The 20,631-nt window shown below is 39.6% G+C and overlaps 1 protein-coding gene across 3 annotated transcripts in view; it reads right to left on the bottom strand.

Moving 5' to 3' along the window:
• Nucleotides 1–20,631, bottom strand: part of htr4 (5-hydroxytryptamine receptor 4) — a 115,424-nt gene that overhangs the window by 7,864 nt on the left and 86,929 nt on the right. The window contains exon 7 of one of the 3 annotated variants that reach the window (XM_064328052.1): nucleotides 17,670–17,744. The exons of the other annotated variants lie outside the window; for them this stretch is intronic. Within the exon in view, the coding sequence (XP_064184122.1) occupies nucleotides 17,681–17,744 (64 nt within the window). The 3' untranslated portion in view covers nucleotides 17,670–17,680. The remainder of the gene's footprint in view (nucleotides 1–17,669; nucleotides 17,745–20,631) is intronic. 3 annotated transcript variants of the gene reach the window in all.

Genomic DNA, 20,631 nt, shown 5'->3' with positions numbered 1-20,631 from the left:
TTTGTAATATTATGGAGAGAAGCCAAGCATCTCGCTGCAGTATGGATCATCATGAGGAGGCTTGAGTGAAAAACCATCCAAATCCATTTTTAACACTTTTATTGCATGTTGTCTTCTCACTTCAAAGCGTTTAGGAGCCAGATGTATCATACGTATTGTCTTCTTTCTAAGAAATGAAAAAAAGGTCTGCATCATTTTGTCTATACCCCATACAACAGAATTTGGGACTGACATTGCAACAAACCTCAGAATAGGAAATCAGAAATATGATAAATGCTAGTTTGTGAGTCTTAATGAAGGCTTATTTGAAAATAATTCGAAACAACAGAAATTAGAAGTAAAAATGATTTCTGTGCTCACCTTTAAAATTCAAATTACTTCCATTATTGAGTGAACCTTTGACTTAATTCCTTAAATTATCAGTTTAATACCTGGAACTCATCTGTACCCTTTCATCTTCAAGAGCAAACTACGAATGCATGTTAAGTTTCCAAGTAGATTTTGCAGTCTATGCAATACAAAAACAGAGCTATAAAAACACTATATTTAATTTTTATTAATTTGTTACAAAATGAAGACCTACCAGGTAAATAAAAGAAAAGCAGTTCAAATAATCAATAGCAAGTTAGTATAAAAGCAGGTTCTCCTTTGAAGATTATGGATATGGAATTTGCATTAATGAACTTCTATTCATGCCATGTCACTTACTGTGATACCCACCAGTAAGCCTAACCAGCTTTACACGTATTAGAGGTTTGATAATGAGGACATTTTTGGATGTTAGTCCCAGGATTTGGAAAGTCCTAGATTAAAGCTATTTTAAGAGGTACTGCTAAGTACATGTATGTACTTTAACTGAGAAAACTGTTAAAATTGAAATTGGCTAACAGAAAGTAAGAATTATGACACAAAGGGTTTGTAAAGAAATTGGTTCCTGTGAGCTTTGGTATAATTCATGCTTGTTCGGTCCAGTGCCTTTTACAATGGAACGATTTTTCGAGAATGGTCTGTACATTTTGGCTCAGCAACGACTGTGATAATGCCAAATGCAGACTTCATTGTGTTTTTTAACAAAGAGTAAACACATCCCTACCCACGGCCTGGAGGGATGTAGAATGTGGAGGCCATTAAGAGACTGAGAGAACCGCCTGAAAAAAAACAAAAAAACACACTATGCCACACACAAAATCTCTTACAAACTCTCTATAAATTCCTCATTAGTTCATTATTTGAGGGATTATTTTCTCTAAAATAAGTTATAAAAAAGTATCATAAGCTGGGACAGTTTTTTTTTGCCACTTGACAGCCAGTGGTCATATGCAAAATTTCTGCATTCAACCTTGATATCAAAAAATCTGGAGACGCAGGTGTACGGCATTTACATGCATGGTTTGTTTATATTACGTTTGTGTTTGCAATTAAGCAACATTCAGAAATGGCTTTTCAGAGGCGAATCCTGACAATGAGCATTATAATTAATGAAGGCAACATGAAAACATAATGTTAACGACAAAATACGTTTACATATACAAAGGCGGTCTTTGAAGCTATTAGGATGTCAGTAATTCAAACAAACTCCTTTCATAATCTGTCTGCATCAAATGAAGTGTAAAGCTCTGCGTTCAGACTGGCATGTTCCATGTGTCCACGGTAGTAGCAAGCAGGAACAGCCATGCACTAAAACCATTAAAAGCTGTTTACATAAACAAGCAAAGCCACAGCAATTCCTGTCTGGAAATTGGGCTTGAAATTTATCCCTGGAAAAAAAAAAGAAAAAGTTTTTTACATTCTTGAAAGACTTCTAAAGGAAATATGCTGCAAGATGTCATTGAAGCAGAGCCCCAGATTGTTGCCACATTGCAGCTGCTTTTGCTAAAGATGTCGCCTTCGCCTGGACGGCATGGCTCAAGTGTACAACGAACGTGTGGGTGTGAGACAAGGGCACAGACAATAAGGACCCGCAAAACTTGTGTACTATAGTACGGCTTTCCCCTTATATTTTTGCCACAGTTTAATGCTGTGCGGATGCACAAGTAATGATTCTCAAGATATGCAAATGTCATGTTTGGCCGGACATATCACACAGCACTATTGCTTCAGGGCAAAACACACGCTGAATGTACCTATGCCCTAAGGCAGCACCATCAGAAAGGCACAACTTTCGCTGCATGCAGGACAGACAGTTCCAGGGTGAGTAAAGGCAGTTGCACCTCCAGACAATTAGGAGTGTTCTGGAGACCGAATAGACACCCTGGACCATCCCATAGGGAAAACGCCTCCCCCCTAACCATATAAATGCACCACGTCCACACTCGGACCCCGGAATCCCCTGGGATTGGCCTGGCACGTCAGCTGTCACCGCCAGAAGGGAGAGAGATCTGGACCGTTTGTTTTCACTTCCACTCAGGGGTGACGAAGTCGCTCGTTCACTGTGCCTTAACCTCATTAACGCCCCACCCCCACCCCCCCCCCCCCAATCGTTCATTTCAGGAGCGTAACAGGCCATGATGTACAGAGATTCAGAGCGGGTCATCTGTGCCAGAGAGAGACGCACAGACCTGGGCTCCAGAACGACTCCGTGCTTCCCTGTCTTGAGCCGCACATCCAGGTTGTTTCTTGCTATACGTGGACTACACGGATGCAAGTCTGATCTGAACACATCTGTGTATTAGATTTATGTGACCTCTCTTCTAATCTATATTATCTTAAATAGCAGTATACATATATTGGTATTGACTTATTTTAATGCAGTGACATCAAGTAGAATGGAAGAATTTTTAAAGAATAGTCGGTACCTTGTTATTTCACAGGAAAATACAGTAGCATCTCTATGTAAAGTGTTCTTATGTTTTATGCATTCATTGAAAGTCACTGGAAGACAATGTATGTCTTTATTATTTATAATTGTATGTACACTTCTTTATTTTCTTAACAATATTCCTGGCATTAAAATGTGTTTTTTAATGTGTAAAATGTAGCATATGGTCTCATTTATATGCATATTCCATTTTTTAATGTAGATTTTGTGCATATTCAGGATTGCTTGAGGTAGGGAATGAAGCCCAAAACAAGATTTTGGATATCGCTCTCAAAAAGCTACAGTATAAAGGGCCCTGTCCCACAACAGCCTTTTATTTATGCCTTTTTTCCCACCTGGGTATGTGTTCAGATAGGTAGCGGCCTTTCAAAATATCAAGCAAGGACGTTTAAACAGATATTAAAACCTCTAAAAAGCACTTCAGCAGCTATAACCTGGGGTCTTTGGTTGCAACATGATCCCCAACACAAAGCACTATGTGGTTAGGTCATGGGAGAGGCAGCTGAGATTATATCTAGTGGTAAAAGAGTGCAATAGTTCAATCAATCTGAGCTCTCATTCCTAGCCCTCACCTGAGATAAGAATTTGATATAGGAAGTGCATGACTACAGATATGTTTAGAATCTCTTTATAGCATTTGCTGCACAGGTACCACATATCTACATGTACATGCTAGAGAAACATACTTATTTGCTTAACCTATGGAACAGGGATACAGAAGAAGCAAGAAAAGTTCACAAAATTAATTTCACATATTAGTGGCATGCACATTTTACAGAACAATGGTTAACAGGAAGTTAGTCACTATCATTACTTTTTAATTATTTTTTTCTTGCTTCTCAAAACCTGCTTCCACACATACGACTGTCAGTCAGTTTCTCTGCCTTCTGTCCCTGAAGACCATGCTAACTCGCTAAATGCTCAATCAAAAAACAATTCAAAAGCATTTCATGGATCATTTGTCCACAAATACTTAGGAGTTCCCTAATGGTCCTTCAACGTGATAAGCTGATTTTATTTGACACGTAAAAGCTGTGACAGCTGTGGCTGACGTGCTTTAAAAACTGCTCTCCTTGATGCTCCTTCGTGAGCACATCTTTCACTGGCATCTTCACAAAGGGGGAAAAAAATTCTCCTTCCCAAGAGTAAAAATGTAAAGGCTGCCAGCTTTCACAAATGCGTAATGATGCTATGGGTGAAACCATCGGAGATGCTAAACTCCAACTGAGTGATGACTGTTCTTCACATCTCGTCTCTTTAGTGGTAATGATTCATTACGAGTGACCCCCCTCCTAAGCTGTTGCACAAAAACTGCTCAACTGTGACCACAGCTGTCGACGGCAGAATGGAGTCACGCGCCATTAAGTGCGAGTGCCTCTCGCTGAGCGCAACCCAGCTCCACCGCTGAGAACCGCGGTGCTTAAAATAGAGAATGAGAGAGTGAAACCCAGGGAAAACCTTCTGTTGGACACACCAGGCACTAATGAATCAGTATTATGAGGGCTTCTGAGCTGGAGCACGCTCAGTATGCCCAGAAAATCAGATTCCCTGGGGCTACCGCCTGATTCCTTGAAATGTAAACAGGATATAAGCTGCAATTAGACGTTCACTGGTAATCCATATGTAGTCTTTTAGAGAACAGCCCCTCTGTCCAATGCTGTAAATGTAGCTAGGCAACTGATGGAAATTACACCCCAACACACATGCACATGAACTCTCACAGTCTCACAGTAGCAGAACACATTTAGAGAGATTTTTTTTTACCAGTGGTGAATTTGATGCAAGGAAATTTCCAGATGCCACACAAAGTAAACTCTGGCTACAAAACTGAGAGCCATAAAATGAGACTTTAACAAATGGAATCTATATTGCAGTAGATCAATATTGTTTCTTGTTAGAAGATTAGCTTCAGTTGCTTAACATTCTAAACTTCCCAGTCAACTGCCTAGGAGGATTGAATAATAGAAAATGAATATACTATTAAAAAGAAAGATATTCTTTAATTATTTGTTATTTTGTAATAGCATTATTTTTATTTACATCAGCTACAGCATTTTCTCCTATTCATAGATTACACTAAATTTCCAAAAGTATGTGGACAACCCTTATAATTAGTGGATTTGGTTATTTCTGCTACAAATATCTCATGTCCTGAGGGCATTCTTATACATTGACAGTAAAAATGATAAAACATTGAGACAGGACAAAACAGACAAGAATCATTAAGCAAGGTTATTATACATAGCTAAATTGGCCCATAAGTGTGGTTATCATTAATGGTTATTATAAGTGCATAAATGCAGAAATTCACACAGCATGTCACGAGAACTTAAAAAAAATAAACAATTCCGCCAAGGATTGTCATTTATACATTTCACTTTCTCCTCGGTAATAATGCACATTTAAAAAAATCACACTATTGAACTGATTAAACAGTGACCTGATTGATCTAAAAGGAAGTGAAGTCACACCATATGCTTCTCTAGGGAACAGCCCGTACTCACAAAACAGACAATCCTCCTCTGAGCTATTTTGGATTAGTTGGCAGAGTGAAATCAGAGATAGCATCTGCAATTTCAAGCTGATTTTGCAGGGGCGGGAGACAGAATCGTTGATAGACTCTTCTATCCAGATAAACACGAGCTCATAGACCCAGAGACCAGAAAAAAACTGTGTCCCTCTCTCTGATGTCGATCATGTTACTTCCGGTCCATACCCTTTGAGTAGTCATGCAGGGTGCCAAATTTAGAACTATTTTTCATGCACTACTGAATGGTGTCATCACCCTGAGGGGATGGTCTGCCAGAGAAGGCACTAACATTATGAGTCCTGCTAGGGGCAGGCGGTTATAATGATTGGTTTTTGGGCTGCTGGGAGGCTCATCCTGTTAAAGCACTGTCCTAGTGTGTGGATGGACCCCACAGCGACAGATCGAATCCTGTGTGCCAGTGTCGACAGAGGCCAGTAGCCCCACGGGACATAATAGGAGGGTCAGGGACAGTTCAGTTGGCCAGGATCCGAGCCTCTCCAGTAGCAACCCCGCTGGTGCCTGTGGGTTGCTTGCCAAATCCACACATAAAGCCTCTCCTCATGTTAGTCTGAACTTGGCTCAGGGGCTGCGTTGCACATTTTATATCTACACAAATGAGCGTGAGGAACGCACCACCAAATAAACTAAAAAAACTGAAGATTGAACAGAGCCATTTCTTCTTTTAAACAAAACGCAACACAGATGTACTGTTGCAAAGACAACACTATCTATATCTGTTCAACCTACAAAAGTATCTGTATTTAGAACTGGGGAAGCAGGGGATGAGCTGTCAACTGAAAGGGGATATGTATTCCAGGTTCAAGTAATTCAAGTATTCATTTTGCACTGTGATTTGTTTAATAAATGCATCTATCATTGGATCAATAAATGCATTCAAATGGATGTTTCACTGTGCGCACTGTGCGCAAATGACCAAATAATGTTTAATTTTCAATTTCATTTATTAAGGTTTTTCCTCTAATTTGTCACCCATCTGAATATATACACAGAATATACACCGATCAGCCACACATTAAAACCATCTACCTAATATTGTGTAGGTCCCCCTCGTGCCGCCAAAACAGCTCTGACCCGTCGAGGCATGGACTCTACCTCTGAAGGTGTCCTCTGGTATATTTGGATTTCTGTATATATTTGTATCTACTGTATATTTGTATCTAATATTTTGTATCGACTGTAAATTTGTATCTGATTGTGTTACTTTGTTGTCTTTGATGTTGCAACAGTGCAAATCCCCCCCCCAGGCATCAATAAAGTACACTACTACTACTGCTACTTATGTTTACTGGTTTTTATTAGATAAAACATTAGAAATGGATTACATTATTGGGAGTTATTACACTATTGGTAGTTTATTACATTATTAGTTGCTACAGGGCTATAAAAAGCTACGATATTGTTAGAGGGTGAATTATTTCCACATGATTTTAAAAACTCTCGACGGGTCAGAGCTGTTTTGGGGGCACGAGGGGGACATACACAATATTAGGCAGGTGGTTTTAATGTTGTGGCTGATCGGTGTAGTTGTAGTGCTGTAAGTCCTTTTGATTCCTTTGAAGCAAGCTTATTTGAGTTCATTACAGACCCTATTCACACTGCCACCATGTAAGAACATCTCATTATAGCCCAGCAGGACTTGCACAGCCTTGCTTGTGTCCTTGATGGTGCTAATTATGTTGAAAACTTCACTACTTTACAGCCAGAAAAATGCAGGTTGAAGAGATGTTAGGCTACTAAAATGCAGGTTGCAGGGTATTATATATTCCAGCATGAATTTATCATTGATATTGGGAGGTTCTTTGTTGTATGATCTTGAATAAATACATTTGCTCAGGATAAGCACTTTATTTTTCTCTGATCTGTAGCTCAGAACCTGTAAGTCCAAGAGTAAGCTAATAAGGCAGGTGGGCTGCTATGGCACCCCACTACTTAGGAATGGTATTGCACATATACTGACCAGATGGTGGTGCTCTAATGCATATATCAACATTTCGGTCCATAACTTTCATACAAAAATTTTGGGTATTCCAGATCTACAACTCGATTTACCGCCATCTACCTATCTATCTATCTTGATTTACCGCCATTTTGTTTTATATGCAAAACAGTTTATTTCCATAGGCTTGTTTGTCATGTATTACATTGGCATCAAATTTGGTATACATTATCATGAGACTGAGATACACAAGCATACTATAAATCAACTCAATGACTACCATTAAAAAAATAATTTCCAAAATATTGTGGCGAACTACATAATTGACAAGAACTCCTTTTATAATAACATTTATGCACTGCGCGATATCACTTCAGCCAAAATTCCAAATGCCCTTAATGTTGCTTTCCTACGACAACAAAAATGTGAAAATATTTGATCATAGGAATTGTCATGTTCATATCAATATGTCAGATACGTTCTGTGAAAATATACATACACACTACAATCAAATGTGTTCATACAAAGTCTGGTTGTTTGGCGCTATAATGACTGTAGCATGTTTCCACATATTTCATGAGTCGCTGAAGGCTGGACAATTGATTTCCATGCACTGTGCACCCAGAGAAAACACACAGCTGGTTCTGTACACGTGGCACTATAGTGTGACAGGCAACCGCAGCAGCAAAAGAATGATTTAGTTTTGACAAAAACCGCCTCTCCCTTAATCCCCCATCCTTCCGTTATTCCCCCTCTTATAGTTACGAGAATATTTGGAACTGTAATGGCTAGTCGAATGAGGTCCAGCTGCACTGTATGTTTTTTATTGTTTGTGTTTGTGTTTGTGTTTGTGTCTGTCTTGTTATGCACCAACACTATTTCACAAGTGAAGTAATGGAAAAAAAAATTAAGTTATTTGAATTGAATTTGAATTTTTAATTGAATACCTCAGTGTTAACAAATTCCCTGATATTCCAACCCTTCAAACATAAGACCTTTATACTATTCAAGCATAACAGTACCAAATTATCCCGTATCAGACTACTTAAGCCAGTGTAATACATGGGGGGATTTTGCCCCGACATCACATTCTTTATTCCCAAAATTAACATGTGCAATAAACACACTCATAAAAAGTGCCTTTATTTCAGAATTCACAAAGAGTTTGTGTTCCTTTGCATTCTGAAACTGACAGACATAATTACTGCACTGAAACCTGTGGTTTCAACTCAGAAACACCCCATCGCCAGGCAAACACGGCCAGCAGGTTCATACCAGCCTGGACTCTCCTGCCCCACCCACCAGCCTTGCAGTGTTCTAGCAGGTGTCACGATGTCTGGCCTCCAGCAAAGCCTGGGAGAAAACACCTGGTGGTCATCAAAATCCACAGCAACTGAGGTGGTGCATTTTAATAGCATAAAGCAGACATTTGGAAGCTTGATCTGGCACAGTATTAACCTCAGACGGTAGCTTGGCCAGCTGAGCCAAGTCCAGCCCAGCGGAGTGTGTCTAAATAGAAGCCTCCGCAAAGCACTGCACGGGGTTGGCTCCGAGAGTAGAGGGAACAAGCAAAGCTGTCTGATTGATCTCCCAGCAAGGGTCCCAGTGTATGGGCAAATCCCGGGAGCAGCCCCCGTACAATCATAGCTCTGGCAGGGCACGAAATGGCAGGTAACTGTGGGTGTCCATGTCCTCAGAGGGGAACAACGTGCAGTAGTTGTACAGGAGCTGATTTCAAATATTCCAGAGTTGTAATTAATTTCTGTGGAGGGGAATGAAAGAGTGACAGGTGCATTCCCCAAATAATTGTGTTTTTTCTACTGGAATGAAAAGTAGACTTTGGGAAAGGAGCGGTACTGCAATGTTCAGTAAAGTCCCTGGATGCAAACTCAGGACTGCAGCCTGCACTAGTGAAGGTCACCAGAGAAGGCACTCTATGGGTGGATGACAGGGGCCTGATGATTTGGGTGGAGATAAGGCACATTTCCTGATGTTCTTCCCTTCATGTAAACAAAGTAAGTCTCAGAAAACATTTTTGAAAGATGAGAAAATCTGAAAAATCTTAAAATCTGTAAATAAGGAGGAAGCCAGGGCTGATAGGCTAAGAGTGATCCATAGAAATATTTACTGTTACTATGTTATATGTAGATCTCAGAGGTGTATATTTTAACACTATACATTTTTTTTTCAATATGGAAATTTATCTCTTGCATTTATTTATCTAGGACTAAACATCAATGATGTATTTGATAATGATTCATAAAACAGTTATTACTGTCTTATTTAGCATGTATAAGCAGGCTGAACCGTTGCTGAGGAGGCCAGGGGACTCTAATGGAAACTAATGAACGCAGGATTATGGGTACTGTAGATTGTTGCCAGATAAATAATGAAGCCTTCTGTGGGTACAAGCATCCCTTGCTGATACTCTTATTTTCAAGCCCCGTGCGTGACAGATTAAAAATAGGCAGCTAGCATTTACATGGTCTGTGCTGCCAGGAGTCACTAGTGACTGAGCATTTATAAAATATTTAGCTCTGTATTAAAGTAACCATTCAAAAAGTACATTCCATGTCGGCATTTAAGCATACACAGAACTGGCTTTGATGATGACAGAACAGCTAATTTGATAAAGGAAAAAAAAAGATTACATCAGAATACATTTTGTTCTATAGTTTTAGCTTAATGTACCATAAATGTATATTAACCAAATCAAATTCAAATTTAGGTGACCGAGATACTCGAAAGACCTTTATCTGAAAATATAACAAAAAAACTTACAGCATATATGAGTTTATCCACTACAACCTCAAGCTATGCCTTTTAGTATCCATTTTTTTCATTTAACCAGAAAAAAATATGGCTCTGAGGATCACACAATCCATTTGAAAGAAGGATAACACTTCTTTTTATGTGATGTACTGTCAGAATAAATCCAATAGGCCTGAATCATATGTTTGTAGTTAATCAAACGTGTACCACATCTTGGAAAAGACTAAAGCTAGATTTTACTTCCTTTTGGAGAGGACTGCATGTGCAACTGGCAAAATTCCTTGGTGTGACTTGGTCCAGATTTTGCAATGACAGTGTTTGTGTTTTCTTCAGGGTGGCCATGTTAATGGGAATGGGTTGTGTTTATCACACATTACACAAAGCTGCCACTACACCATCCATAGGTCTCTCCCTGGCTCAAACAAGAAGTGTTACACATAATGCTCATCCCTGGCAGATATTTTACATATTCTAATTTGGCCAGTCACATATCCCAAATTCCTAACTACTAAATATCTCTACATGAGAAATATTTGAATATCTCAATATTCACATTTCTAAGCACCTTGAAACAAGCCCTGGCACATGAAGTCCCAGCATTTAAAGTAGTTTATTATGAGAATAGATTGCAGGCTTGAAAAACCCATAGTTTTACCCTTGTTCAAAAACTATTTTTTAATAAATAAATAACAGTGCATGTAAAATGCAAAGGGATGAAAAATCCATGGTAGTCGTGCATTTGACAGAGCTACTGAATGCTTTAACTAAGAGCATTGATGAAATCATTTGTTTCATAATACTGAATCAACAATATCGCATTAACTCATTTGCCAATCCCATTACACATCTGCTATTCAGGGTAGCAACAAATAATTTCCACAGACAACTTCTGGCCACTTTCACAACTGTGTTTCAGGTGTGTCTCAGGTGTGTATCGGGTATGTCAATTTAGCTTCAACATCCCTATGAGTTCCATTATCTCTGGCCTTCAAAAGCCTGACTGCCTGACTTTTCTGACTGAATTATTCTCTGAATTATTTGAAGCATCTGGCCAATCCATTTCCTTATCTACCGATATTGGCGCTCCCCTCCTCTTCAGAGTTAGACTGAACAGGGTATAGAATGAGGCTGTTTTGATATGCCAGTCTTCAGTCATACTGATTTGACCATAAATCTCAGTCCACCGTGAGATAGAGCATCTGATAAAATTGATCATATTCCCTTATTTAGTAACCAAGCCTGTCTACTAAACCTGGTCTCAAAGCAGAAACATTAATATCTGACATTTCAGTAGGATGAGTGAAAAGGCTTTTTTTAGGTTTTGACAGGTGCAGAGTTTTTCCTACATCGAAATATCTTAGGCAAGCCACCTTATTGTTTTTTTCATGTCACCCAAGTCACCAATAAGAAACATTGTGCACAAAGAAAAACCTTAAAAAACATTAGAAATTATCTGTGCATTTATTGGTACATTTTGGTAGTGAATACTTCATTTCTAAATGTTTTAGGTTTGACTGGTTTCAAGTTAACATGCAACCTTAGCCATGCTAAATTAACTTCAGTAGAATCTGCCTAATTGCCTTAAAGAATGAGACAGTAAAGAGAGAGGGCCGACTCACGAATCCACTATAGACATGATTTCCAATCACAGTCGCTGTCACATAAAAGTCACCACCTATGCCCTATTTTGAGCCAGGAAAAACCCTGAGATGGCAATATGAGAGGTTCAAAAACAGGGAAAGCAAGTGAGATTAGAAAGAGATTTTTTTTTCTTGTAACATAAAGTCTTAACATGTAAGAAAGAAGTTGTAGAATGAATGGCTCAAAATGCTTAGATGGCACCTTATGTTTGACCTAACTCCTAAAGTTGAATTGTATTTTTCAGGACGATACCTGTGAAATTCTGGTCCTATGGTAGGGGAAATACTGTCTGTCAGAACATAATAACTAGAGAACAGTAAATATAATGGAAGTCACTAATGAAATGTGCCAAAGCAATAACGAAGACAACCTTCTTCTCACCTTATCACAGTTACTGACAATAGAGGAGACTGAGTATGCCACATCTTCCACAGTTGCCTGTCCTTTCAGGACATTATAGGATAGCGAGAATTTCACAACATGATCCACTCCTTGCAATGGGTTTACTGAAAAACGGGCCCAACGGCTATGCCTTAGTCATTTCCCCCATTCCAGCTTTCTACCATGCAGCAGACTCACTGTCTCCGAACAGCTTCAGAATCAATACTTCAAATTACAAACTGTTGTAACAGGCACTTGGTGACTACAATCAGCAACAGTATATCTCCTTTACTTCTCTTGTGCAATAAATGTTGCATAAGCACTTTTTCTAATAATAGCCTTGCTTTTCTGCTCCTTACTTTACAACCTGATAAAAAGAAAATATGCAGGTGTCCTTCTCTGTAAATGTAAATGGTAAAATTGATTTTATTGGCTCATCAGATTTCAGCACAATATTTTGCAGACCTCAGTAGTTTGAGAATCCAGTGTGGAGTGCATAAATTATACAGAGTTCAGTGAGACTAGAGAACAACAGTATCCTTCGCTGTACAGGAGCTGTTTTGAGCGAGGCTCTCATTCCCATTATTGATTCACACCCTCCCTTGCGTCGCGTTTGTTGTTAATGCTCATAGTCTCAAGCAGAGAGGAGCAGTGGGCGGACGGCCTCATGGTCGACTTGTTGGCCCTCAGATGTTGCCGCTCAGATGTGACACCGCCTTAGGGGTCGCATTCTCCATCCACGGCAGAAGGGTGCACACAGCGTTTTCTTCAAAACAACAAGTAACCCGCTTACATCAAGCAAAAGTCCTGGTGGGTGTATATAGATCCCCTATCATCAAAGTTAAAGGCATCTTGGAGTCAGAGCGTGGAGTAGGTATTCCAGTACATATGGCAGTACCATTCAAAGAGCTATGACAACCATTATGCTTATAGCTCTGGAAATGGCGCTGCAATCTGCACCACAGCATGATCCTGGTCGTGCGTCTCAAAGGCTCTGCTGACAGTCTGGTGGACAAGCAACAACCAACCGCACAGGAAAATACACAGACGCTAGAAACCAAACAATCACCATCAAAGGACTTTAATATGTGCTGGCCCAGCTTGACCGGAATTCTTGGGCACTGTGTTTTAGACTTTGTGCTGTTATTGGTAAAAGTACACCAAGTCGCAGTCCATAGCTCTTGCCTAAATCCCAACGTAAATACAATAACTGCTCCTTTTGGGGATGCAACACATTTGAACTTTCCACAGAAAGAAAAGCAATTTGCAAAGAAATAAGTTGCCTTTGGAAGACCACTTAATTTAAGGCTGTGAATAGCTTAAAGTCCAAGAACAAAGTGCTGCAAATTAGAAGTATCTTGGGGACACAAAAGTAAGCAAAAAACACTTTACTAGTTTTGAATGGGGGGTCCTCAATTTTAAGTTGTTTGTGCCATTGATTCTCCCTTTCTTAATGAAATGAGCTGACCTAAGAAAACAAACAATTACAAAGCCAATTAGATGCCAATTACCTGGTCTTGAGTGGTTCCCATGGTAACTGCCTAAAATAAGATTATTTCTTTCCCACTGCATGCTTCATGCTGATCTGGGAATTTTACTGGAGCTGGTAGTCTGCTCCTAGGTCTTACAGCATCAAAAACAGTGATTTCTGCCTGGAAATGCAGCAGTCACAAAAATTTAATTTACTGGTGATTATGTCTAGGTTTATTAGCCCATGATCTTCCCAGCTATATAACAGCTGCTGTCAAATATGTTTATATATAACCTACATATTAAAGAAATCACTGATAATTGTTTATAATCTACCACTCTAGCCTTGTCTCTACTAATCTTACTCAGCTTGCAGCAATTCCACGGTTACAAGGCCTTTCATGTGTATTATATAGAAATAACCCTACTGAAACTGGAAAAAATGTCATAGATTCCTATGAACAAGTCAACTATCAAATATTATGTGTATGCATGGTCCGGTTTGTTTTTGACACATCAAAAAAAAATACATTAGCTTATTTCTTCTGTCATGTTTCAGGAGGATAAGAACTAACACAAATTTCTAGCAACTTCCGTTGTCATGACGGAAGTTTTTGAATTCTTGAGGTGAAAATAGATTCCATTTAATAAAGCAATTTGATTCAGTAAAGCATCAAAAAGTAGAGGTACTCAGATTGGATGTATTGATGAGCTATGAAACCATTTAAAAGATGACCAAGATAAAACATCCATCTCAAATAAAAGGACCCGTCTTTGAGATTTCAAATATGAGAGACCTGGTTTATGCTGCAAGAATGTGGCCTGGAATATTTTTCTTTGTCAAAAATGAATAATTAAATAAATCGTCACCTTGATGGATTCATTTTTTTTCTGGTATACATTTCACAAAAAACAGACTAATATTTTTCTCTGCCTGCCAGCTGCATAAGGAGCAATATGAGAACATCAAGGGCTAAATTACCATTTTTTGAACTGCAATGTGCATGGACAGCAGAAGCAGGCAGAACCAGGCAGTCCACCAATCATAGTAGGCAGATTGTATTTAAATACGCATTTACTTAAAAGCCAGACATGCCATCTCTTAAACTCCTTTCACCTTTCGCCAAATGTCCTCCCACACACCCATCTGTCTACAGGAGGAGAATCCATGCTGTGGCAGTAAAGTTTCCAGGAAGCACATCTGTATTTGTTAGAAACATGCACACTCAAGAGTTGGGCTGGCGTGTTTATCTCTCAGAGCTCACTGGAGCACTGAGAGAGGGGGGAAAAAAAAAAGAAAAAAATTACAGCCGCACGTTTACGAGGTGAAGGTGAGCTTCAGGAATTCGAGACGTTGTGCCGTTGCGGAATATTCCTCACACTGCCGGGTTCGTGCGTTAGGGCTGTGACTCCTTTTTCTGTTTCGCTTTTAATCGCCGCTACGATCGCAGCGCCGCTTAGCGCTGAGGCCGCGGCACGCGGCGGGTGAAGCAGCATCGCCGCGCGACGCCGAACACAGCCGGCTTCCCGAGGGCGTCTGAAATCACCCGCCGTTCTAACATCTGATGAACTCGGCGCTGAACTGGTGTCCGACCCTTCCTTTGTGGCTCCTCTTCCTCACTTTCGTCTGCCGTGCCGTGAGAACGCAATGGCGCCGGCGGGCCAGATTGCTTCCACTACTCTGTGCTCGACTATATCTATGTCACCGAAAGACATAAGAAACAAAGCAGCTGATCGCCCCCAGTCTTAACCGAAGAAAGCTCACTGGCAGCGCACACTTAATTAAAATAAATATGACAGTGTCAGAACTATGCAATAATGCGTGAATATTATCATTTTCGTTCGCTGACACACTCCTTCACTAGAAATTAAGGCTACAAAAGCTTGGATTTACACTGAGAGAAACATGGACTGACCAATTATGATTTGCAGATCAAGTAATGCATTTAACATAAACCCATTCAGTGGTCTGCAGAGTGGTGCTATTACAATTCATAGAGCAGTGGTTCTTAACCTGGGTTCGGTCGAACCCTAGGGGTTCGGTGAGTCGGTCTCAGGGGTTCGGTGGAGCCTCCGCCGCAGAGGTCCACCCCTCAGTCTAGTCTGCAGTTAGTTAGTTTTTTTACTAAAGAAGGGTTCGGTGAATGAGCATATGAAACTGGTGGGGTTCGGTGCCTCCAACAAGGTTAAGAACCACTGTCATAGAGCAATGATCACAGTAAATGATCCAAATACTACTATTAAATACAGTATTATGATAAATAGAGAATGATGAAATATTGGATTCCAACACTGATATTTGTATGCAACTTGGACTGTACTTGTATGAACACTCAAAGTTACTGTATATTACCTGTTGGAAAACAGTCTTTAAAATACGACAGCTGTAATTGGAAATTTAATGATACATTTTTTATCATTTAATTTGTCAAAAATAAATACATAAATAACTTGCTGGAAGGTAAATATTTCTCCATAAACTCAGGCTGCAGTTCAGGATCCAAGGGACCTGTTATTTTCGCCTGCTGAGAGGTATTTGTCATTCTTGTCATAATATTCTCAAACAGTATTTACAGGTGTAAATCTGACTTCATTTCAGTTGTGTAAGCCTATTTATGTTGGCTTAATCATTATTTTTCCGAGGCTACACAGTGTGAATAAAGAGGCTGTTTCAATGTTAGCTCTATTTACTTTGGCCCACTTCAGAGAAATATCAGCACTACTCAAATCCCGGTCCTACGGGCTGCAGTGTCTGCAGGTATTTGCTCCCAGCATGCACTACACTAGCAGGATTCGCTAATGAGCTTACTTCCTGACAGCGAAGGTTGCCGAGCTGAAAATAGAAGGGGCAGAAACCCTTCCCTTCTTACTCACTGGTCTCAGCCTGTTCTCATTCATTTTCATTGATTGACAAGTGCGCCAATGATTTGAGCAATCCACTGATGGATAAACACACAGCTTCTTTCTTCACATCATGCTAGGGATATTAAATGATTCATAAAATTTAGGAAAATCACTAAATACACGTAACGGTAAAAGATACTCACTCTGTTCACTCTCGTGTTTGCTTTCAGCAAACCTTCAGAAAAGGCAGAAAAACCTGCGATTTAAGATAATTAAAATGACAAAATCTGCAACTTGCAGATCTTTGTCATGAATACTCCGAGTGTGGGTGTAGAGAACTAAGAGTACATGTATCCACAATTTTAAATAGTGTTTATTAAATATGCACAATTTTGTGATGCAAATTAAAAAATTAGTGTATTATTCACCAAATAGCCTAATTCAGGATAACTGGCTATATCTGATGGCATTTTGTGAATTAATCATATTGTTAATCAAGGGAAATGATTGAAAACAGATTGAGACTAATAATTAGTTGAAGGGGGGGGGGGTGATCTATTCATTCTAAACAGGCATGAACCATTTTATTATGGCATTATCCTGTCGTGCACATCTTTACACCGGGGAGTTACCTTGAGCCTAAAATTTCAAGGACAACGATGTGCAGCCCTGCCTGACACTCAGTAAATAAATAATAAATAGATCCAACTGGAGAAGATAAAGATCCAGAACGTGTGATGTTTCATTAAGAGTTCAGCACAAAGGCTTACAAGCTTATTTAGTTTCTCAAAAGGCAATTCCAGGGGATGTAATGGATAACAACCAGCGACGAAGGAGAACGCAGATATCTTTGAAGATAATAAGCAGCTGACAGGTCATAAGCTATTTCAAATCCTTTGGCGGATTCTTTGACCCTGCGCAAGAAAAGTGCAGTTCAGCGAACACAAAGTCAAACAATCATGCGCAAGCACACACCCACGCAAGGAACGAAACCCGAAGCACTGCAGCGAGTGATCTTTAAGGTCGACCTCGACGATGGTACACATATACCGAGCGGTGAGTCATAGACCCCCTGCCATTAAATCATGCAAAGCTCACATGGAGCGCTGGAGACAAGTGATAAAAACAACATGCCATACATCACGTTGCATGCCTCCACGTAATAGCTGCAATGATAAGGACCATTTGCACTCTGATCATGTTAGAGGAGAACAGGGAGAACAGAAGAGGAGGGAAGGGGCAAGGAACAGACTCACTTGCAGGCTTCCTAAACAGGAACAGGCCTGGTGTTGCAGAACCAGAGCAGGAGTTTGGAGACAGAGGAGCAGCCACTGGACCAGAGAGGCAACAGGAAACAGCAGGGATTCGGAGAGACAGATTGGAGGAGGAGGAAGGACAGGGAGAGGAAACAGAGAAACAAAAATAAATTCACATTAATCCCAACACTCAAGACTCACTGCAGGCAGGTAACCAGCAGGTAACAGCAGGAGAGATCAGAGTTCCTTGACAGGACATATTTTAGTCTGAGTTTCATTCACCACATTTTCAACAGCAATATGTTATTATGGAATATCTTGAAGAACATAATACTGTTAAGAAGACAGGTAAGGTTTGCTGATAACACTTTGTTAATAACTATGTCAAATGCTGAAGGTTGTGGTCCTTCAGAAATATTTTCCAAAGAAAACATGCTTGTCATTGACTTTGGCAGGATGCTATGCTATAATATTGCACAGTGGCAGTGCTCATCTTCTCTTTTTTTCCAAAGCATTCTGATAAAAATATTTGTGATGCCCATGGATCCATGGATCGGCTTCTGATAACACCATATTTTAAAGATTGTTATCAGCTAGGATACGGCCAAAGTGAATCCGATCCTCTCTGTCACTACAACACTTAATATGCATATAATTTCTTGCCTGTCTGTACTCTTTTTATGCCAAATGTCTGAATGTGCCTTCGCTCCTGTGAACAAGTCACCGAAAAGAGGCTGCTGTTTATGAAGTTGTTAATCTGCTACGATGTGTGCTGTGCAAAAAGTAGAACCCAAAAGCAGCATCCCAGTACCCCCCCCCCCCCCCAAAAAAAAGCAATAAAACAGAAATCCATATATTTTGTTGCATACACATAGATGTATGGAATATTGTGAGTGGCCAAAGTAATGCCTATATATTCCAGTGATCTCAATGTGTTTGCCATAGCGATAAAAACATTGGGATAAAAATACAAAGCAACAATTAAAGACCCACAACATCGCAAGAAACAGTGACAATGAAACAGATAGTATCAATGGCTTACTTCTGGAGTGAGAGGCTTTGGCAATTTCTTCGCTCTGAAGAGAGGTATTATAAATGAGAATGAATTGTCTGAATCACTTAAACCCTACAGAGAGCTCCATAATGGTTGGGACAAAGATGTATTTTTTCTTGATTTGGCTCTTTACTCAATATTTACACACATGAGAAGGGGGGACTATATATATATATATATATATATCACAGTTCCTATAATCTTTCCATATAGTTACATAAGACAAAATGTAGAGAAAATACTGTACATATGCATAATATCAATCCTCTGAAAGCAAATGTAAAGCATTTTTAAATATATGGAAAATATGCATGGTGTGCAAAATGTGCAAACATGTACTTATATGCACCTACACACAGGCACACACACCAGTCCATTTTAATCACAGCTGAAAAAAGTCAATGTAGAATTTAGCCCACACATTACAGCACTATAGGTTCAGGAATATAATGCACACAATTTCATCGTTCGGATCTGTCAATGCAGGAGAAGGGCCAAAGAAACCATAGAATACTCATTTTCTGCACACACACACACACACACACACACGTGCACACACCCACACACGCACAAATAAACACACACACACACACACACACACACAAACACACACACACAGAATTATTATTATTCTTATTATTATTATTTAGATTAATAATATTCTAGACAGTATATGACTGTGGGGGAGTTTATAGTGGACCCAGCAGAGTAAACTCTCTCATCTCTGGCTGTGAAATTGCTCTTCAGAAAGAACATCGATCCCCCAAACACAGGGGAATATTGAGTTCTGAGCAGAAAACAGGACATGGAAGGAAGTCAACAAAAGTGAGAGGAAGGAGAGAAAAAGACAGCTTGATCCAAAACAGTGCACAGAAACTGGGGACTTTGACAAATATTTTCACATTGTTGTCTTGGGGTTGAAACAAGATCTTTAAGAAGACACATGACAACCAACAAAAACATTGACCAATCTTCAATGAATGCAAGCCTAACCATGCTCTTCTACTCTGATTCAAAAAGACATGAAAACAAACTTTAAAAATGTCTTTCTGCGTATTCTTTGTCTAAACAAAACTGAGGAAGTTTAGCTGCCAAAGAGTTCATAGTAAAACTGTGGCTCAACATTCTAATCATTCCAACACAAGAGCACAGTGATGCATGTTCTGTTGTACATCCGATGAAGGTTTATTTGTTAGATGTATCTATTTATTGTGTTTAAAGTCATTAAGTCATCTACGACACTCATATGTTTACCACACAATCTTTACCTCCACTTAGACCTAGTGCACGAACAGATTTCACTCTTTGAGTTTTAAGGCCAGTTTCCCAACCACCAAAACATTACTGCAGCGAAGTACCTCAAAATGGAACCACCACAATGACTAGGACCTCAGCAACCCATTATTCCAATACAATGCACATGTAGAATCAACTTTTATACCAGTAAACCATCTAAAATCAATGAGAATGTTTATTCGTTTTATTAGCAGCGTAATACGTTAATCCAACAAACCAACAAACTCATTTTATCACAAGGAAAGGCTCTCTGATTTCTTACAATTTTTTTCAGGCTTTCTCCCATCCTGGCACAAACATTTAGCTGCACTTTACCTACAGCACTTCCTGTTTATTTTCTTTGCCTCATATTGAGAGGGTTTATTTACCAACCAGCTAGCGGGATAAAACAGAAATGAAAAGACTGTGAGTCAATGAGGAAAGAAACCAAGCGCCCAAGGCTAGCTCAGATCAGACGAAAAGACCTGACACACATGTGCACAGCATTGTTCCAACAGAACATTCTGGAACCAGACAAAACATTCAGCGATAAGTGAGTGAAGACAGGAATTCCATTATGAGCAGAAGTTATTCATTTACACTACTGAGGGTAGTGGACATCGGCATGCTGGC

The sequence above is a fragment of the Anguilla rostrata genome, chromosome 3, assembly GCF_018555375.3.
Source record: "Anguilla rostrata isolate EN2019 chromosome 3, ASM1855537v3, whole genome shotgun sequence".
In the NCBI taxonomy this organism is placed as follows: Eukaryota; Metazoa; Chordata; class Actinopteri; order Anguilliformes; family Anguillidae; genus Anguilla; species Anguilla rostrata.
Note: the sequence above shows the minus strand (reverse complement) of the source record. Positions and strands in the feature narration are given on the sequence as shown.